This window comes from Leucoraja erinacea, chromosome 18, assembly GCF_028641065.1.
Source record: "Leucoraja erinacea ecotype New England chromosome 18, Leri_hhj_1, whole genome shotgun sequence".
In the NCBI taxonomy this organism is placed as follows: domain Eukaryota; kingdom Metazoa; phylum Chordata; class Chondrichthyes; order Rajiformes; family Rajidae; genus Leucoraja; species Leucoraja erinaceus.
In genome coordinates, this window is record NC_073394.1 from 8710058 (window position 1) to 8732977 (window position 22920).

Sequence of the window (22920 nt, forward strand, 5' to 3'; positions counted from 1 at the left end):
GTGGCATTGGAACTGTGGTAAATCTGCACCAGGATCCCAAGCCAAGAAGTACTTTTGTCAGTGGCTACTGCCAAATAACTGGAATTTAGGTTGCTTTATGAACATGTACAATAAAATATGAATTGATTAAACTGGCAGATTCAAAATAATAAAACGTTCATATTTATTCAATAAATTTAAATGACTGAGGCAGGTCATTATTGTAACCATGCACTTCACCTCAAAAACATCATTACTGTCCATCTCAGATCTTTCAGGCAGAATACTGGAGATGGGGCTGTTTGTACAGCTCCTTCAGTACTGTTCCTCTAACAGCTGCTGGATATAATGAAGCACAATCTTGGCGATTCTAAGTGTTTAGCTAAACATAAAATATCTGACCTTGGTACATCTAACAAAGAAATAGAAGGAAGCTTAGAATGATAAACTGTTGTTAACATTTCATAATTATAACTAGGAAGCTTACAACATTAGTGGCCTGATTTCTGAGCAAAACAAAGTATTGGAGGAACTCAGTTGGTCAGGCAGCATCTGGAGATGTTAATCATAGTCAAACACACCCTTTAGCCCAACTCGCCAATACCGATCAAGATGCCCAAGCTAAGCTTGTGTGCAACCCTGTACATATCTGCATGGCTTCATAACAACCTGGTGGTGTTAATGTCAGAAGCTCAATAATCCACAGTTGAATGTAGGATCCCACCGTACAACATGGTATCCTGATATCCAAAGTTCCTATCAGGAAGTTGCCATTGGATTGTTATGAAAACCCAATGCATTTCCTTTAGAATACAGTCTCCGTAAAGAAAAATTGTTCCTAGTATATGGACCATTATTTTCCTCCCAAACAACAAAGCAGCTTATTGACAACGATAATGAGCAAGCTTGCTCCTCTATTTTCTATATTACAAGTGACTACACTTTGAGTACGTCAGCTTAGCAGTTCCGGTAATAGACTAGAACAAGAGGCCTGAGCTGCCAATTAAATATCACCTCAGTGAAGTTATATTAAGTAATTCTTAAACTGAAAAGCTACCATAAGTGATCGTGACCATAAACCTACTGGATTAGTGTAAAGAACTGTTACAATCAGGAATGGATGCAACTCCTGCAAGGTGGTTATTTTCTGAATTGGCCAAGATAGTTTAAGGGAAACTGGGAATGGACAAAATAAGTTCCTTTGCAGACAATGCCTACTTCTTGTAAATTAATAGACCCTTCATTGTGATACACAATTAATTGTTCAGAGCCTGCAGTGGGCAACAGATAAATACAAGTATTTACTATTTGGTAGCGAGAGAGGAAAAATATTACAACTGTATTATTCTTAAACTTGTTCTAATTTAAGGAACGAAATCTCACCAAGTGAATCGATGAAATCTTTGTTATTCTGGTAAAATTTGACATAAGCCGCCAATTTTCCACTGACAAAAATCGTCAGGAGCTAAAAATAGAAATGCACTGGGTCAAACTCAAAATAAAGGTCAGATACACAATTAAAACACAAAACTGAAAAATGTTGCGCCAAGTACTCCTAACAGAAGCTAACGCAGTAAGAAATTGGCAAGAAGCCTAAATATTCTGATATCATTGTGAGAAAAATGTAGTTAATCTGAGATACTTCCAAACTGTTTCCATAAACAGTTTATTTATCTCCACAGTTAAGGATCAAAACACAAAACCATTATTCAAAGAAATAATTCCCAGAGTATCTGACAAGTCAATTCAGAGTAGTTGTTGTTTATCATCTAGATCAACGATTTGCATGGGAATGTACAAGGCATGGTTAGTAAATTTATAGATTACACTAGAATAAGTGGTCTCGTAGATAATGAAGATGGTTATCAAAAATTATAACGGGATCTAGACCAGCTGGGCAAGTGGGCAGATAAATAGCAAATTTAGTTTAATTCAGATATGCATTAGGTGTTGCATTTTGGGAAGTCAAACGGGGGCAGGGCCTATGCAGTGAATGGTAGGCCCTTGCGGAGTGTTATAGAGCAGAGGGATCTGGCAATACAGGTACACAGTTCCATGAAAGTGGCATTGTAGGTAGATAAGGTGAAGAAGGCTTTGGCATGTTGGACTTCATCAGTCAGGGAATTTAGTATGGAAGTTGGGAAGTTATATTACAGTTGTGCAATATGTTTGTGAGACAATGAGTCATTCCCTTTAGTTTTTGGAACCCTGCTGTAGTAAAGATACCACTAGGCAGAAAGGAGTACAGAAAGGATTTACCAGAATGTTGCCAGGACTCAATGGCCTGTGCTAAAGGGAGAGGTTGGGCAGCAAGTCTGTGCCTTGGAGTGCAGGAGTCTGGGGGTGATCTAGTAGAGGCGTATTAAAATAAAGAGGGTAATAGACAGGGTGAATACACAGTGTCTCCCCCCCCCCCCCCTTCCCCCCCAAGGTAGGGAAATCAAGAACAGAGATCATAGGTTTAAGATTTGGGGAAAGACTTAATAGGAACCCAAGGGGCAACATGTTCATACAGAGGGTAGTATGGAACGAGCTGCCAGATGAAGCAGGCACAATAACAATTCCAAGATATGGACGGCACCATGGATTGGAAAAGTATAGCAGGATATGGGTGCAGCACAGGCGAGTGGGGCCAGCTTGGATTAGGTGTCCTGGTCAGCATGGACAAGTTGGGCTGCAGGTTTTTCTTCTTCTGTGCCTTATGACTCTCATGCTACGTGCTCTTGAAGGATAGATACTTTGTGAAATGCAGTTATAACTTAAGTTAAAAGTGAGTAAAGGGTGGAAATACTCTGCAAATCCAGACATCATCCACAGTGTGAGAAAGGAATTAACATTCCAGGTTGATAAACTCTCAGAAGTGAAGACCACTCATTTAATTCTCTCATCGCAGCTGTGTCTTTTGACATTTGGCTGAGAAACATTATTTTGTGATGAGCTTTCTTCTCTTATGCAATACTTATGAATTTTGGATTAAAATGTTTTTTCCAAAACTCTTGCCCGAAATTGGTTAAGGGCCGATTTAGAATGCCAAAATGTAGAGCCAAGAAAGTGGTTTATAAAATCAGTTTTATACAGCTTTGCATTCACTTTATTTTGGACATTATTTGAACAGATATAAATAATTGAGAGAATTAAGACTTTGGAATATCAAGGTGCGAATTATATTGCTAGTAATTTCTAGCTTTATTTAAAATAGCTCAAATAATCAAGGCAGGATACATGACAATAATCTCAGAATTTGGCATATAATTCAATTAGAAAATGTCAAAACTCTTGCCTAAATTAGATTCACTTTTATGTAACCTTGATGGTTTCTGCCTCGAATTTCCAGCAGTCTGCCTGAACAGAACAGCTAATTCAACTTACAGGAAAAATAATGGGCTGTACTTAAAAAAAGAAATTCAGCAACATCTGGGAATTGAATGAATGCCCAGTATGCATACTCACTTCAATGCTCCCTGGGTTACGACTAAAAGATCAAAAGAGCTTTTGGGATCCATCCAGTACTAGCAATTTTATTTGACAGAGCATTGTGCTGAATGTTATTAAAGAGATTACCAGCTCAAATACAACACTGGCAATTTAACAGAAAATGCATTAATCTCACAAAATATACCTCTTTGATTACCACAGTCAAGATTGTACCTTTCATTGAGATGACGAAAGGAAACAAAGAAAACAATAATGTCAAAGCTATGGATGGAGATACTTTCCTCAATGTTCTTAGTAAGCTGCTGATCTTGCTATCTTTACCCTATTTTAAATGTGAAAATTAAAAGACAGTGCAAGATCTCGCAAATGGCAGTCACGTGTTTATAGGCCAACACTGCTTGTCAGCACTATCAAACATTGCTTTAAAAGATGCATTTTATGTTTGAATGTTCTTTTTAATTTTATACTGCAGTTTTTATACACCAATTCGCTGCTAAACTATAAACATTTTAGGGTTTTAATTTAAGAAAGCATAAGGCATTGTAATTTAACAAACCACGATCACAACTTACATCATGAATGTGCTCCCCTTCTAGGAATCGAACAGGTTTCAAAGCAAGAAGATGGTCAAAAAGAAATGTGTTTTGATCATTCAACGCTCTTACAATACACCTGTAAAAAAATCCAAAGCATTATCTCCACAATTCAATTAAATAAAAAAAATTCAGAACCATCATTAATATAATAATCCATAACCACATGTGTAGATCAAAATTGAGAAAGATGACTACTTTAGTTTACAAAGTCCAACCCAATATAATGGATTACCTATGAGCGTCAACTCTTGCCTGCGAAGCATTGTCTTCTGTGTAACTTCCAAGTAATTCCACCATAATTTTAGCAGCAGCATCACTGTTAAAAATAATTTGAGAAATTAAATACACAATTCCAATGAAGAACTAAGAACATTTTACGTTTTCCTTTTTTGTCAGAAATTAAGGGCAGATTATAAAAAATTGCAATTGAGGGGTTACATCCAATTGTTTTAAATAAAATGTCAAATAACAATCAACACTGTTTGAAATAAAAACAGATTCAAAGGAAATGTCAATAATTGGTTTTCTTGGAAGAAAAACAATTTAAGATCCTAGAGTGAAGAATTCAGAGCAGGACAATGTAAAAAAATTAACACACTACATTTAGGAATGAAAACATGAGCACTTCTGCCCAAAAGGGGCAGTGGGATAAAAGCTGCCTCAGTCAAATCTTTGAGTTTAACTTAGCTTATTGTCACGTGTACCGAGGTACAGTTAAAAGCTGTTTTGTTGCGTGCTAACCAGTCAACAGAAAGACAATACATGATTACAATCGATCCATGTACAGTGTATAGATACATGATAAGGGAATAATGTTTAGTGCAAGGTAAAGCCAGCAAAATCCGATCAAGGGTAGTCCGAGGGTTACCAATGAGTTAGATAGTAGATCAGCACTGCTCTCTGGTTGTGGTAGGATGATTCAGTTGCCTGATAACAGCTGGGAAGAAACTGTCCCCGAATCTGGTGGTGTGCGTTATCACACTTCTATACCTTTTGCCTGATGGGAGAGGGGAGAAGAGAGTGGCCAGGGTGCGACTCATCCTTGATTTTGCTGCTGGCCTTGCCGTGGCAGCGCGAGGTATAAATGGAATCTATAGAAGGGAGGATGGTTTGTGTGATGGTCTGGACTGCACCCACAATCCACTGCAATTTCTTGCGGTCTTGAATGGAGCTGCTCCCAAACCAAGCTGTGATGCATCGTAATAAAATGCTTTCTAGGGTGCATCTGTAAAAGTTGGTGAGAGTTGTAGGGGATATGCCAAACTTCCTAAGCCTTCTAAAGAAGTAGAGGCATTGGTGTGCTTTCTTGGCCGTTGCTTCAATATGAGTGGGCCAGGAGAATTTGTTGGTGACACACTGAGATCCACAGATCTAGTACAAAGATGATGGGATAATAGATTTGTAGATTAATCGGCCCTCTGTAAATTGCCTCTAGCGGGCAGGCAGTAGATGCAAAATTGAGACAACAAAACTAGCGTGAACAAGTGATCGATGGTTGGCGTGGACTCAATGGACCGAAGGGCCCGTTTCATGCTGTATCTCGCAATCAATATCATTCTCACCACTGCCTTTTGCCAATCAAATCTGGGTCCTCCGGTTTTTGACTCTTTCACCAATCAAACCCATTTCTCTCTATCTATTCCATCTAGATTAATTATTTTGTGTGCCTCTACCCATCATCTTCATTCTAAAAGAGAACACAAACATAATGGTTCAAATTTCTTATCCCTGGACTTAAGCTGATAAATGTCTCCTGCGCATCTTTGCTAAAATGTGGTGACAAATAACCTTGTCAAGATTTGTAATTATCTCCCTGCCTTTGTGCACTTTGCCTCTATTTATGGAGCTTTGGATGCCAGTCGTAACCTTTATTGAGGCTCAGAAATTATGTAGGACAAATTAAAATGCAAGCTCAAATTGCTACAAAATTAATGACCAATTTCATCAGATGTTTTATATTAGTCTTCTCACTAAAAGTGAACAGAGCCAATTGATAAAATGCGCCAATGTGCGCTTTATCTTTTAAAATTGGTTTCACTGAATTAGTGGGTACACTCAAAAACTGGATCAAAAGTTTGCTAGAGTGCATGATCAGACTGTTCCTTTCAGAGTGCAGCCTTGCCTCATTATTCATTTGGCAAGCATCTGAAAGTGTGCAGCAGTTCACCCTTTAGACATAGAAATGAGGCTGCTTTCCTGAGTAAAAGGCTTGCCGTGAGACACATGCAGCTTGCAAATTCATACTTCGTGACATCCAAGGATTTTAACTTTTTCTTTCAAAGCAAGTTAATAGGTTTTTCAGCTGCTTTAAACAACAAATGAACTGCCACTTCTGTTGATTAAAAGCTTTTTGTTAAAAAAGACAAATTTGGCGTCTTCTGTCAAATGCAGTATGTTGAGGCATTAATTTTGTTATAATCTAGAGCTGCAATTTTACGCTTTAAACAAAATTTGATCCAAATATACTGCTGATCCTGTGGAAGTTTGTTTCAATCTGTAATGTCAGAATCTTTGGTGCTTAATTCTACTATTGTTTAATCTGTGTTTGGCATTACCAGCCAAGGATTAAATTGTTGTTTTAAATCTAGATATAAAAAAACGTAAAAACTCAAAACCATGAAGGGAATAATACAAGAACATTCCAAATTCCATGGTAAATGATCATAATAGATACGGAATAAGAGTAAAATTTAAAGAATACAAAATTTGTGTTTAAAAAAAAATAAATCTTGAGATAAGGATTTAATTTATACAACAGGTATAAAAATGTAACCAAGATATCTTAGCAAGAATAATGTAGAACAGGAGGCTGTCATTTTCCCTATGGTGTCTATGCTGGAGTTCCTGCTCCCACTCCCTTGTTAGCAAGAAGCACAGGAGACTACAAAAGGGAGCAGTCTATCAGTGAGTTGAAAACTTTGCAACACAATGGCACAACACAAGGCTTCTGAACCTAATTGGCTTGCTAATTTTATGAACTGAAGTGAAGGAATGGCAGAAAATTGCTCTCAAGAGATTGGGAATGATACAGCATGCGAGGTTTATAGCACATTTCAGTGTTTCGGATTTCAGAGCAGATATCTTGTCAGGGCTCCGAGAATGTGCCCATTTCTAGTACAATTGAATATTGTTCCGCATAACAAGCAGATATCAGAAGAATTGTTAATGGATACACAAGGATGCACAATCTGGTCCCTAGTCATGTATTGTCTTTCTGCTGACTGGATAGCGCGCAACAAAAGCTTTTCACTGTACCTCGGTACATGTGACAATAAACAGCAAACTAAACTAGTCTCAAAGCATGGATCTCCAGTAATTTTATTCTCAAGACCATGGTTAAAATAATCTCTATTGTTTTGCAAACTGAAGACTTTCAGAGTGTGTTGTTGCTAATAATGATAGTTCGCTGGTGCAGAATTTCTTCTGAGAACAACTGCAAAGTAACAAACTAAATCTGTATACACATCCTCAACCAGCTGCAAACACCCGTGTGCAATTAACCAAGAGGAACTGTGGAGGAAAGTTTGTGGTGGCACAGGCATAAACTATACCTTCCCATCATAACCAGTCTCATGCAATGGCATCATGTCAAAGTAATAAAAGGTTTTTGTTTTTTTAAAACAATAGCTTTACAGGCCAAGTTCAGATTTTATAAAATGAAACTCATAAAACAGCCCTTTAAAAGCTGCATCAATTTGATTTGTAAACAAACATACATACTTAAGGATTGATCTGTTCTCATTTGGTCAGGCACAAAGTTTCTACTTTGTGAAGATCATTCACAAATGATCTACAGTAAGATATTCTGGCGTGTGTTCAAAGAAAATAATGCAACTTGGGCACGAGATGCAATGATAAACAACTGAAGCTCTGCTTCTTTGATGTGCAACTGCATTGCAACATATCTGTGCTAATCCGTACAAAATGAAATAGAATTTAAAAAAAATAAAGCATTTAAAATTAACACTACTTCCAGAATTTCCACCTTTATAGAGATTAATTGGCACAGGGTAATTAATTAATTTAAAGAACAGGCAGCTATTCAGTTGCGATTTAGAAGGTTGATCATGAGCACCCAGGCTTAGCCAACCCGTTAAGAGCCAAATCCAATGAACCAAAAATTTGTTTATCAGTTCTTCTATCCCGTAAAACATTGACCGATAGGAACTGGTTTTCCAAGTTGCTGCAATTCATCTTTTGTGAACTATTATGCATTATCTACTGATGAAAGCAATGAAGGAATTTTATTTTTAATGTGCAGCTTTGTCTTTCCACTTTCCCAGTTTGGCCTCTGGGCAACACGCTGGGTTGTTGCCTCTATTCTCAGGCCTTGCAAGCCACCTCCACTGCTCCATAAAGCACATAAAACATTGTATGAGGAAATGCCACCTTGTGCCTTTTTTCCCCTAACAATATACTTCCCATCTTTGTAATTGTCCACTTATTACATGTTACCATCTTATTCCCTTCTTACATTACCCCCTCGTTGGAAGAGGAAGTGCTATCCGATCAGGGAATTAACCCGCTCCCATGCAGAGATGTCTAATTTTTGAATATACTTCAAAATGGAAGGAGACAGTGTAGGACTCTGGGACAAGTAACCTGGGGATCTTCTTAATGAACGTTCTCATCATTTTTAGCCTACCTCTGCCTCAACCTCGTTTCTTTCCTGTGTTTAATTCACGTGGCAGATTTCAGTTTTAATGTAGAAAGTCAGGCGTTCAAATGCCTCTTAATATGTACCCACTTCCATATGCATACAAGGATATCGTTAATCATCTGCACAACCTTCAAAATTCACTTGAACAACCAAAGTCCATTTCAATATCCTGACCACCAAACCCAATTAAAACTCTCACACATTTGTAAATTATCTCTCCTCTGTAGCCATGGTGCCCTGAAATGGGGGGACTATGTATAAATACAGCTGTAATTTCTACATGGTGAAACAAAAATGTATAAAATGGCCTTTATTAAAATTTAACAATGTGATTTTTTAATTTATTACAAATCTCAAATTGTGGAGTACAGAGGCAAATAAATAAATGAAGGGTCTTTGTCCCAAACATTATGGAGGGCACTGTACAAGGTTAGGAGTACCAAAGGATGAATGGAGAGGATAGAATACTTGACCAGCACAGATCAATGAAGACATTGAAAGAATTTGAATTACTTCACTAACAATAACAGGAACTAACATGGTTACAGACAGTTACTCCAAATGGTTAACCATTCTGGGTATGAGGAAGAAGTCATTCCACACTCCCTTCCGTACCTGCTCTGCCATTCAATAGGATATTTGCTGATCTTTAACCTAGTGCCACTTTCCTTCACTAATCCCGTAGATCTCGATTCCTGCAATATCTAAAAATCATTCCTACAAATTCCCTCTAAATAAGCCACACCATAGAGAAATCCAAAGATTGACTCAGAGAGAATGAAATAAGGTAAATATGAGGTATTTCAACATCTTACCTACATTTACCTGCCTTGATTCTATAGCTGTTATTGCTTCTATCTAATAAAGATCGATTAAACATAACCTTTTCAAGCGATCCCAAAACTGGGTTATTTCGATATTCTTGATTTTTAGTAGCTCTTGGTATTTGACATCAGCCCCAAGTGGCCTAGGTCTGAGCAAGAGTTAAGTTTTAGAAACTCAATGTCATTTCATGCTGGAACATAAAAGTTTGGGCAAAGGAATTCAAAGAAGAAATCATTAGAAATACAGGAGACAGCCTTAAACAGCAGCAGTGTTTAACTGTGACCCATGGCAAGCTTTGGCAGTTATGACAACCAGACAAAAAGCGAATGGTGCAAAGAGGAGTAACTTGAGTGTTTTAATTGTTTCCTGTCAAAGGCTGAACGCAGAACCTGTCACACATTGATAGCCTTTACATTTACTACAGTTATGTCACAGACACATTCTGCAGAACGCTTTAAGTAGCAGAGTGAAGACCTTGAATACAAGCTCAGTCAAGTATAACATAGTAGTTAATGTTCAAGAATTCCTTTGTTAACAGTTTGTTCAATTAATTTAACAAAATAATGCAGGTAGCTCGAAGAAGATATCCAGCCCCAACTCCTGTTCGGCCATTGATTTAGATAATGGCTCCGTATTATAACTATTTAACTGCAAAAAAGTCAAGTGCACAATAAAGTTTCCTAGATTAGATGTTCAAGTACCTTTTCTTGCAGTCAACCAGTGCTTCATATAGCAATCGTAGTACATGGTGTTTCTTGTCTACAGTGAGGTTCCAGTCCGATATCCATTTCCGAACCTTATTGGAAAACAGAAGATTTATGTCACTGTATTTATTCATCAATAAGACAAAGTTTTAGTTTGTAGAAAGGAACTGCAAATGCTGATTTATAAACACAAAGTGCTGGTGTAACTCAGGTCAGGCAGCATCTCTGGAGAAAAAGGATAAGTGACGTTTCGGGTTGGCTCTTGGGTCTGAACAAGGTTCCCGACCCAAAACGTCACCCACCCTTTTTCTCTGTAAGGTTTAGGTTTATTATTGTCACGTGCACTGAGGTACGGCAACAAACTTTTGGTTGTGTGCTATGCAATCAAATCAGATAATACTATACATTAATACAATCAAGCCAAACATGTATAAAAGGTAGAAAAGAGTAGGGCAATTGTATTAGACGATAGAACACCCCCCATCCTCATCTTTGCACATCCCCAATCCTGGACTTTCAACTCGTCACTTTAATTTCACGCATCTTGTTGTGTTTTAGGACAGTTGGCCGACCAATTTCCCTCCTGGGATCAATAAAGTTGTATTGTGTTGTAGTGTTTCTAGGTTCACACACCAAAATTTAGAAATTATTTTTTTCCACAATGAAATTGGGAAACTGTAACAGATTGATAGATTTTTGCAATTTCTGCAAACTGCTATTGATGCTGGTCAATGCAAGATGGAATTGTTTCAACTAAAGATGCGGGTTACAGAAAGCCATGATCTTATTGAACAGTTGTGAACAGCTCGGTAGACTACACCCATTTCCAAGATCCTGCCTGCCTCAACAAAGGATATCACCAAGCAGGATGTTCTGTTACCACAGAACTGTAGCATAAGAACATTTTCCACCCCAACAACTGAACCCACATGCACAGAGTTCAAGCAGGCATGATACTAATGAACTAAAGCATGTGAAGTGAGCGACTCACCTGGTCAAGATCAGTAGGAATGTATTGAATGGCATTGCAGGACGCAGCCACCTTGATGAGACTGCAGTATACAATGTACCTGGCAGGAGCATTCTCCTCCATTCCATGGAAAAGATTACGCAACCTAAGTTAACAGAAAAGCAACACTCACATTGCATACTAAAGCTAAACAATCTGTTCTCAAATTGAACAGTAAGAATCATTAGAACAAGCAGTCATTTACCTTGTTATGCCCACACTGACTTTTAAAAGAGCAGTTGTGACCAAACCCAGCTAACAGTGATGCATCCTCCCACATGATCATTTAAATCTATGAACCCTAGTTATTGATCCACTCAATTGCGGTAATCACCTTTCAAAATCTATTATCTAGAAATCCTCTATTTCAGTTCTTAATCTTGTGTTCCAACATTTCCAACTTGTCTCATCACAGAAAACCCTTCTCCCTGGTAAAACCTGAATAAAATACCATTCTAGGTCTTAGCAGCACAGCTAAAATGTATGCCCCAGATTCACAACAATATTTAATCTGAGGACCCACCATGACCTATAAAGTTTAAGCCTGGTCATGCATTTTTTTTTAAACTTTATATATTTGAGACTGTGGGCAAGAATACGCATCCTCCATGTTGACTCAATTCTAAACATTCCCATGCCTCATGACATATGATGCCAAGAAAATCTTCCTGGAGTCCGTCTGCCCCAGTCTCAGAAGACTGCAATGGATCTATGTAATCTCTCACTGCTTTGGCCATGAGACATTGCGGGTGGATGGTGAAACATTTGGCCAAGTGTATCAGGAAAAATGTTCAAACTACGTTTTCATCTAATAATTGATTTTAATAGCAGTGTGGTTCCAACATCCACAAAAAGTTTGACATTTCCCATTTGTTTGTGCACAATATTACAATACATTTAGCAAGTAAGAATATCAATGTTCTATCTGGGACATATGACAATAAAACTCTTGAGACTCAGTCATCCCATTTGGAAAGCTTTGATAGGAGTGGGACAAGTTGTTATTCTTAAGAGACACAAAAAGCTGGAGTAACTCAGCGGGACAGGCAGCATCTCTGGAGAAGGAATGGGTGACGTTTTGGGTCGAGATCCTTCTTCAGACTGGTTTGGGATAAGGGAAACGAGAGATATAGACAGTAATGTGGAGAGATAAAGAACAATGAATGAAATATATGCAAAAAAAGTAATGATGATAAAGGAAACAAGTCATTGTAAGATATTTGTTCAAGACGTGGACTCGTACATCGGCGAGACCTAGCGTAGACTCATCGATTGTTTTGAGGAACATCTTCGCTCAGCCCGCCTGAACCAGCCTGATCTCCCGGTTGCTGGACACTTTAATTTCTCATTTTACTTTTATTTCCCATTCCTACACAGACCTTTCTGTCCTGGATCTCCTCCATTGTCAGAATGAGGCTAAACACAAATTGGAGGAACAACATCTCATATTTCGCTCGGGCAGCTTGCAGCCCAGTGGTATATTGATTTCTCTCACTTCAGGTAGCCCTGGCGTTCCCTCTATCTCCCCCCCCCCCCCCCCCCCCCCCCCCCCCCCCCCAAGTCGCACTAGCTTCTCATTTTCATCCTTCAAACAGCTTACAATGGCCTGTTTCCTTTATCATCGTTACTTTTTTGCATATCATTTATTCGTTGCTCTTTATCTCTCCACATCACCATCTATATATCTCGTTTCCCTTATCCCTAGCCAGTCTGAAGAAGGGTCTCGACCCGAAATGTCACCTATTCCTTCTGTCCAGAGACGCTGCCAGTCCCGCTAAGTTATTCCAGCTTTTTGTGTCTATCTTCAGTTAAAACCAGCACCTGCAGTTCCTTCTTACACAAGTTGTTATTCTTGTTCATGCTGTTCTTTATTCACACCCATTGCTATACAGTTATAGCAATACTAAAGGCATCCAAAGCAGCGACTGAAGCAGGGGCGGATTAACCATTAAGCAGACTAAGCACGTGCTTAGGGCACCAGGGCCAAAGGGGGCACCACAAAGTTGGGAAAAGGGTGAAAAGAAAAAAAAAACGAATGAAGATTTGTAAAAAAAATTTAAAAAAATTGATAAAACTAGTGCAAATTGATCATAATGTTCTGTTTCTTGATCATGGTGCACCCTAGGGTTATCATCCCAGGTGTACCACAAGGTGCACTCTGACCTCTGTTGGTCAGTAAGATCATTAACACTGTCACATGTTTCCTGTTGTGGAATATTCTCGACTGACCTCTATGCCTCAGACATGATGTGTGCGATATCCTTGGAAATCTAAGACCACTGCACTGGTAAGATGTCATACAGCTTCAATGATCCTTTATTTAATTAGTATACATAGTCTCTTATCTGTCGATCTTTTTTGAGAATTTTTGTGTCTACTTTTGCCTGATTTAAGCTATTTTTTGTTGGCGAGGTGCAGTGTCATAGCATGCGTTTAAAAGTAAAATGGTGGAGCCAAATTCAGTTGTCATGACAGTCATTTCAATGACCCTCTCTGCCCCTTTTTAATTTCAGCCCCATGTAAACATCAAAAATGAAGTATGTTCAGTTCAGTGGTGCGCAAAAGAGAATGAGCAAAAGAATCTGTCTATTGTAGCCAAGACAGGAAAGCTGACAGATTTCTTCTTACAAACTGCAGAGAAAGATGATCCAGATCAAAACCAGTGTCAGTCTTCAGAGACAGCAAGTGAATCAAATCTATCTCCTTCATCAGAAACAGGCAGTGTTGGTGCAAGGCCAGATTTTCATGATGACGTTGCACATGATGAAATGGCACAACCTGGACCTAGTTCTACGACAAGATGTGTAAATGCTTTTGAACTGTCCAAGGAGTTTAGAGAACTGACCAAGGATGAAATGAACAAAGCTAAGGACCCAGGGTTGTGGGATTAATTTTATGGTGATGATGTGACTTATTGGGTTGCTTGTGGACCCTGTGAATGTCAGCACCACAATGGGCCATTTGACAAATCGTGTCGTAATTTCATCAGTGGGAAGCCAAAGAAATACTGTTCACAGAAAATCTTTTTTGGAATAAAAGCCAATGGTGAACACTACAAGAGAGAATGGCTGTTGTACTCTCCTTCAAAAGGATCAGTTTACTGTTTTGTTTGTAAACTATTTGCGCCCAAAGGGTCAACGCATTTTGCTAGAAATGAAGGATTCAGTGACTGGCGAAACACTGCTGTAATTGACAACCATGAAAAAAGTACAACTCACCGAGATGCCATGTTGACATATTTAACTCGGAAACAAGGCTTAGGCTTGACACAGCCACTGGAAAAACAAATTGAAGAGGAGTACAATTACTGGGAGAATGTGCTTCGGCGTGTTGTAGCAGTCATTTGCACACTGGCTGAACGAGGATTGGCATTCCGAGGAAAAGTGGAAAAATTTGGGTCTCTCAATAATGGGAATTATTTGGGGCTACTCGAATTGATAAGTCAGTTTGACCCATTCTTGGCTGCTCACATATCACGGTATGGCAATGCTGGAAAAGGCAACCCTTCGTACCTGTCCAAAACGATATGTGAGGAACTTATTGAGTTAATGGCAAAGAAAGTGCACTCCGTCATCATTGACGAAATTAATGTTTCTGGGTACTTCAGTCTGTCTGTGGACTCAACGCCTGATCTTTCGCATGTTGACCAACTGAGCATAGTGCTCAGATACTTGCAAGATGGACAGCCAGTTGAACGATTTATCACATTTTTGGAATTACAAAACCACACTGGTGAAGCTATGGCACAGCAGGTGTTGAAGTACTTATGTGATGATTGTAAATTGGATTTTGCTAAATGCAGAGGGCAGTCATACGACAATGCTGCCAACATGTCTGGACGTTACAATGGCATGCAGCAAAAACTTTTGGATGCAAATCAGTTTGCCATTTATGTACCCTGTGCAGCTCATTCACTAAATTTAGTTGGACGAAGTGCTGTGGATTGCTGTCAAGTTGCAGTAGATTTCTTTTCCACTGTACAACTGCTCTACACATTCTTTTCAGCCTCAACTGCTCGGTGGAGAATTCTCAAAGATTGCATTGGAAATGAAAAAGTGTTGAAATCACTTTCAGACACTAGATGAGAAGCACATGCTGTGGCAACTGCAGCAATTATCAACTCTTTCTTCAAGATTCAGGAAGCTTTATCAGATGACCAGTTGCAAAAAGGTGACACTAGAAGGGAGGCGAAGAATATTGCAAACAAGATGCAAGAACTGGAATTTGTGTTCATGCTGAATTTTTGGAATGAAACTTTAGAAATGTTTCATAGAACAAGTCAAGTTCTTTAAAGTGAAAATGTGATCTTGCAAACATGTGCAGATTTGTATTCATCATTGGCAGACCAGTTTCACACATCAAGAGATGAGTTTGAGAGATTTGAATCACTTGCAAAGGACATGCTCCCTGATGTAGAATACAAAGCAACTCAAACGCGTAAGCGTATAAGAAAGAGAATGCCCAATGATGGAAATGCACCAGAGGTCATTCTCAGTGCCAGAGACAAATTCCGTATCTCCACTTTTTATGTAATTGTTGAAAAGTTAGAAACGGAAATGAGGAGACGAAAGGTGTACACTTAAATAGCAGACAGATTCTCTTGTCTGACAGATGTTCCTAATGCCACCCAACAAGGTGCTAATTCCCAATTATCAGAAAGTGAAAGGTACTCAAAGACTTGTCAGACACTCATTGATGCTTATCCAGATGACATGAACAACAGTATTTAAGAGGGAACTGCAGATGCTGGAGAATCGAAGGTTACACAAAAAAGCTGGAGAAACTCAGCGGGTGCAGCAGCATCTATGGAGCGAAGGAAATAGGCAACGTTTCGGGCCGAAACCCTTCTTCAGACTGATCGGGGGCGGGGACAAGAAAGGGAAAAGGAGGAGGAGCCCGAAGGCTGGGGGATTGGAGGAGACAGCAGGGGGGCTGAGGAGGGGGAGGAGACAGCAAGGACTAACAAAATTGGGAGAATTTTGTTGAAAAGACATACTGACATGAACAACACTTTGTCTACAGAGCTTCAACAGTTCCATTCATATGTTCTTCTTAAGTTTAAAACAACCAAGAAAACATCTTTCACTCACATGGAACTTTACAACACAATTACAGAAGACAAACTTGAGAGTGCCTTTCCAAATGTTGAAATTGCCGTAAGAATATTTTTAACATTAATGGTCACCAACTGCACAACAGAGAGGTCTTTCTCACAACTGAAACGTGTAAAAAAACCCCAAATAGATCAGTTATGCTTCAAGAAAGAATCGACTCACTGTGTATATTAACAATTCAAGCAGACATTCTGAGAAGTATTAATTTCGAGAATGTTATCAGTGATTTTGTGAAAATGAAATGTAGAAAAATGCGTTTCAGGTCATGAATATTGGAACTTTGATACATTTAACTTGTGAAATATTAAAATAGAAGGATTGCATTTTTGTAGAACTTTATGTAGCCCAAGCTCGGCTTAGTTTGTACAGTATATTGTGTTATCATATGAATATTTTTTTGTACTGCTGCAACCTGCATTGTATATCTGGTCAGACAGGCCAACAACTAAAATGGACTGTGTCAGTGTGGAAAGGAGGGGGGCACCAAGATTGGTCAGTGCTTAGGGCACCAGTGAGCCATAATCCGCCCCTGGACTGAAGGCATCTAATGTCTGAAAGTGCAATTATCAAATGGGAAGAGAGAAAAAACAATGACTGTGTACTTTTATAGAGTCCATCACAACTGGAAATGCTTCATAGAGAAAGCACTTTTTTGACTTGGGTAAATTTCTGTACAATAATTCCCTAAATGGTAAAACAAAATGTAAACATGCATACCATAACAGCCGGTAAAGCTGTACATTGCTCTTTATGTCCCAAGATATACTCCTGCAACTTGTTCACAGTATACTCACAGCTGCAACCGGAGTGAAGGCCGTTCACCCTCACGAGATTTCAGCAACTTCTCACATAAGCTTTCAGTCAGAGCTTCCTGTTTTTCAGTCTCCAGAATCAATAGGAGAGACACAATGCTGTTCATCACACTTTCCACATCTGAATAAAATAAGTACAGTAAAGCATTTAAAAGGCGCTAGTCAATAGTCCACTGCCTAGGCCAGCCATCGGCGACCTCAGACCGTTGTTTGTTCCTTAAATTTTAATAAGTCGCAGGTATGTGGATAGGAAAAGTTTAGAGGGCTATGGGCGAAACGCGGGCAGGTAGGACTAGTGTGGATGGGGCATCTCGATCGGTACGGGCAAGTTGGTCCGAAAGGGCCTGTTTCTGTGCTGTATTAAAACCAACTGGAAACGCACCTTTATCATCTTCTTTGAGACAGATATCACAGACTTCAATGATATGCGCCAAGTCAACATGCAGTCCACCTTCTGAGTTTTCTTCGGAAATTTCAGCCCCTTTTGACTTGAGGTAGGATCGAAGCTCAGAGGCCTGGGAAATAAGAACACAAAAGCTGAAATAAACTCAATATTTATGACGAACTTCCAACCTCAGAGCTTACATCCTGTAAAAACAAGTTGGATAAAGATTTTATTTTATATGGTTATATGGTTATTTTGCAAGTGCTGTGAGCTTTCATTTTGTACAATTGTCACTCTGGAAAGGATTTCACTCCTCACCCCTTCCCTTTGCTCAAGGACAGAGAGTTGGCAGGGAGTGGTTGTGATTTAGTCACTCACTGATAAGACTGGAAACACAAGAACATTTAAAACCCTTTGAGTCTGCTGCATCATTCAACAAAATCAAAACAATATTCTACCTCAACCCCTTTTGCTGCCCTGTCTCCATATCACTAGATTCCTCCGACATCCACAAATCCATTGATTTCCATTTAAAAATCAAACACTCGCCATGTACCTTACAAGTATTTCATATTTCAATTGGGTCACCTCTCATCCTTCAAAACTCTATTTTAAAAAAATAGCTTTATCAGCCTCTCCTCGTATTACAGATTAATCTAGACTTACTCCATCACAAGAAAGGGACCAGCAATTACCCACACTGGTCTTTTTCCCTTTATATACTCAGCGCTAATATTATTTGTGTTTCTTGCTGCTTTAATAATATTTTATCAATGTCTTGCTCATGTTTTGCTGAATTCTAGCACTTTCCTTAGATTAAATATTTTTTTAAATTTCTCTAGTAATCAATGATCAGAGCATTTTTCCTTTCTGTCTTAAAAGGGTGGGATATTGGTTGCAAATAAAGCAAGTACCAGCAGCTACTTCAATAGTCATCAAATGACTGGGCCATTATTTTATTTTAGTTTAATGTATTGATGAACTATGCACAGCCTGGGGACACATTGCTCCTGGGTTCTATTTTGACCCAGAATCTGAAACAAGATGATGAAGGCTTGGTAATTAGTGTAGCTTAGTGATTATTTTTATTTACTGTGGAAAATTGCAGTTTTGTTTAGGAGCCTCATGCATGTTTGGTTTTTGATGCCTTTGACATACCATATGCAAACTTGCTGTGACAATTACAACTTCCATATGTTGAATACACACCAAGAAACTATTCTGGCCATAATTCAATCCACTCTTCTGACCCTGGAATTTTTTCATGTCTTGTCGTAAAGGTTCAAAACAGCTGTAAGTGCTTTTTGCTGTTATATACTTTTTAATAAACCTGTATATTAACATTCCCTTTGAAGAAGGGTCTCGACCCAAAACGTCACCCATTCCTTCTCCCCAGGTATGTTGCCTATCCCGCTGAGTTACTCCAGCATTTTGTGTCTACCTTTGATTTAAAACAGAATCTGCAGTTCATTCCTAAACATTCCCTTTATCTTAGCCTTAGCAGCATTCTGAAATAGAAGCATCCCAACCCAAAACGTCACCTATCCATGTTCTCCTGGGATGCTGCCAGACCGCTGAGTTACTCCAACAGTCATCTTTTGTAAACCAGCCTCTGCAGTTCTTTTGCTGTTTTCTCACGTTAGATTCTTGGCAATTATCAATAAAAATCAGAAATTCCATAAGACCCAACTATACATAAATCTGGTTCCAGTGTTGCCTGCAAACAGACCACGCTTCAAAAAGTAGTTTATTAAGTCAATTTCATGTTATGACCTTTCATGTTAAACACTGTCTAAATATGGGGTTGATACGATATCAAGTGCAGGAGTAACTCAGCAGGACAGGCAGCATCTCTGGCGAAAAATGATGAGTGATGTTTCAGGTTCGAACCCTTCTTCAGGCTGTTGGTTAGGTTTATTAGATACATTTGTAGATACATGTAGGTTTATTAATATAAGAAATTCTAAGGCTGATTAAGCTATATAAACCCATAAAACGTGAATTATTTCTCAATTGAACCTTCCTTAATCATAGGGCACACAAAAATGCTGGAGAAACTCAGCGGGTGCAGCAGCATCCATGGAGCGAAGGAAATAGGCAACTTTCCGGCCGAAACCCTTCTTCCTTAATCATATGTGCGTTTATAATTCAAAATAATACACCTAGAGAGTTATGAATCACCCAGAGTTGTGAATCTGCGGAATTCTGTGCCAAGTGGAGTCCAATTCATGTTTTCAAGAGAGCGTTAGATTTACCTCTTAGGGCTGAGGGAATCAAGGGATATGGGGAATAAAGCAAGAACGGGGTACTGATTTTGGATGATCAGCCATGATCATATTGAATGGCTCGAATGGCCTACTCCTGCACCTATTTATCTATGTTTCTAAAACTAGGCTCACGCATGGTTGAAAGGTGTGTTCAGGAACGGTTGGTTTACAGATGCTGGTTTACACCGACGATAAGACACGTAACGCTGGAGTAACTCAGCGGGTCGGAGAGAAGGATTTGCAGAGACGCTGCCTGAGCCGCTGTTGCTACTCCAGCATTGTGTGTCTATCTTGGGTTGAAGACTTCTAGCGGGTTTTGCTGCGTCTCCCGGGCGGTTTGGCCTAAAGTCGGGAGCGGCACCGGCAGCAACACGTGCGGGATGCGGGTGGCCAGGCCGAGGCGCTAGACTTCCACTCCCGGGCCTCTCGGCTGCTGGCCGCCCGCTCACAGCCGCAGGTTAGTCGCCGCCCGTCCAGCGGCCTCACCTGATCCTCCTCGGTGATGTCGATGAAAGCCGGGACGCTCATGGCCGCCGCCGTCACCTCAGCTCCGTCCGTCCGTCCGCCTCGTCAACGGCCCCACGTCCGGTGTGATGGCGTCACTTCCGACGTCGCCCGCTCTTAAGCAGACGGGGCTCCGGAAGTAGCGTCACTGGGACAGGCCTCGAGCATCTCCCACTGCTGGTCCCTAAGGCCACAAGTTCACAAGTGACAGGCGCAGAATTAATATGTTCATGCAAGAACTGCAGATGCTGGAAAAATCCAAGGTAGACAAACATGCTGGAGAAACTCAGCGGGTGAGGCAGCATCTATAGAAGGAATAGGCGGCGTTTCGGGGTCGAGACCCTTCTGCTCTGCCGTTGAATCATGGCTGAGCTACTTCCCTCTCTCTTGCCTCTCCATGTAACCCCCAACACCCGTACTGAAAGTAAACAGGCAGGTGCAGCAGGCAGTGAAGAAAGCTAATGGCATGTAGGCCTTCATAACGAGAGGATTTGCGTAATAGGTGTAAAGAGGTCCTTCTGAAGTTGTACAAGGCCCTGGTGAGACCATATACAATACAATACAATACAAAACAATTTATTTGGTGTCATTTGAACCTCATTGAGGTTCAAACGAAATTTGGTTTCTGCAGTCATACACACAAGAAAAAGAATCAAGACACAACACAATTTACACAAACATCCATCACAGCGCATCTCCTCCTCGCTGTGATGGAAGGCAAAGTCTTATCTCTCCCCTGCACTCCTCCTCCTGATGTCAGAGTCAAAGGCGGGCGATGGTAAATGTCCCGCGGCCATTAAAGCCGCGCCGGGCGATGCAAGGCCACGCTCCGGGTCTTGGTTTTGGAGCGTGGCCTTGAAGTATTATGTGCAGTTTTGGTCTCCTAATTTGAGGAAGGACATCCTTGCTATTGAGGCAGTGCAGCGTAGGTTCAGGAGGTTAATCCCAGGAAGGCGGGACAGTCAATGAGGAAAGATTGGAAAGACTGGGCTTGTATTCACTGGAATTTAGAAGGATGAGAGGGATCTTATAGAAACATAAAATTATTAAAGGACTGGACAAGCTAGATGCAGGAACATTTTTCCCAATGTTGGATGAGTCCAGAACCAGGGACCACAGTCTAAGAATAAAGGGGAGGCCATTTAAAACTGAGATGAGAAAAAGCTTTTTCACCCAGAGAGTTGTAAATTTGTGGAATTCTCAACCACAGAAAGCAGTAGAGGCCAATTCACTGGATGAATTTAAAAGCGAGTTACATAAAGCTCTAAGGGCCAGTGGAATCAAGGGATATGGGGAGAAGGCAGTCACGGGTTACTGATTGTGGATGATCAGCCGTGATCACAATGAATGGCGGTGCTGGCTCGAAGTGCCAAATGGCCTCCTGCACCTATTTTCTATATTTCTATTCAAGAATATGAAATTTTTATCTATCTCTGCCTTAAAAATATCCATTGACTTGGCCTCCACAGTCTTCTGTGGCAAAGAATTCCACAGTTTCAAAGGTTTCAAAGGTCTTTTATTATCACATGTACCATAATGTACAGTGATATGTGAATTACCATACAGCCATATGAAAAGAAAAGCAACAATACACCCAACTACATAAAAGTTAACATAAATATCCACCACAGCGGATTCCCCACATTCCTCATTGTGATGGAAGGCAAAAAAGTCTAGTCTTCTTTCGCTTTATTCTCCCGCGGTCGGGGCAGTGGAAACAGTCGGGGCAGTCGAACCATCTGTCGGGCCGATCGAAACTCCCGCAGCCGGCAGTCGAAGCTCCCGAGTAGGGGCGGTTCGTGCTCCCGCGGCTTGGAGATCCCGTAGTTGGTCTCTAACCCGAGACTGTGGGCTACGTGATGTTAAGTCCGCAGGCACCCGCGGTGGAGCTCTCAAAATCGGTCTCCAGCAAAGGCCGCCAACCCCTAAATGTTAGGCCGCAGTGCAGACGGAGATACGTTATGGGAAAAAAAATCACATCTCCGTCGTGGTAAGAGATTAGAAAAAGATTCCCCCAAACCCTCCCCTCCACCCCCACATACAACACTAAAAACATACATTTAACATACTATTAAAACACAAAGAAGGAAGGGACGGACAGACTGTTGGCGAGGCACCATTGTTTACACCACCCTCCTGTAGGAGTAGAAAATAAAAAATAAAAATAGGAATAAGGAAATAATTAGTATGTTCTAAACACAAAATCAGGATTTCAGTCTGATCTGCCCCCAGAATCTATTACCACAGAAATGTTTCCAGTTTTTAAAAATCATTTTTCAATTCAGTGCCCTTCCCACCTGGTTATTAATATGCTCCTGTGGCTCTATCACCATTGGACTCAGAACACTAGAATTGCTCCTATTTCTGCCTTTATTCACAGTGCTTAAGCCACCTCTTCCCTGATGTTTGGTTTCATATTAAACATTAGTTTAGTTTTATTGCCACATATACTGAGGTACAGTAATATGACATTCCTACAATCCTCTAGTCTTAAGTCAGTCTATATAACTGGAATAGATGATCTTGCCAAACACTTGCGCAACTTCCCTTCCGATTCCCATACTAATCTTTTTGTCCTGGGACTCCTCCATTGCCTGAGTGAGGCCACACGCAAACTTGAGGAACAATGG

General features: G+C 40.1%; 1 protein-coding gene across 1 annotated transcript in view; it reads right to left on the reverse strand.

Annotated features, from left to right (window-relative positions):
* Window positions 1-20387, reverse strand: part of eif3m (eukaryotic translation initiation factor 3, subunit M) — a 28153-nt gene extending 7766 nt beyond the window's left edge. Inside the window, exons 1-8 of the mRNA XM_055649243.1 lie at window positions 20273-20387; window positions 17517-17649; window positions 17117-17255; window positions 11191-11314; window positions 10197-10291; window positions 4243-4326; window positions 3987-4086; window positions 1363-1444 (exon numbers count right to left, since the gene is read on the reverse strand). Of these exons, the coding sequence (XP_055505218.1) occupies window positions 1363-1444; window positions 3987-4086; window positions 4243-4326; window positions 10197-10291; window positions 11191-11314; window positions 17117-17255; window positions 17517-17649; window positions 20273-20314 (799 nt within the window). The 5' untranslated portion in view covers window positions 20315-20387. The remainder of the gene's footprint in view (window positions 1-1362; window positions 1445-3986; window positions 4087-4242; window positions 4327-10196; window positions 10292-11190; window positions 11315-17116; window positions 17256-17516; window positions 17650-20272) is intronic.
* Window positions 20388-22920: the final 2533 nt, after the last annotated feature.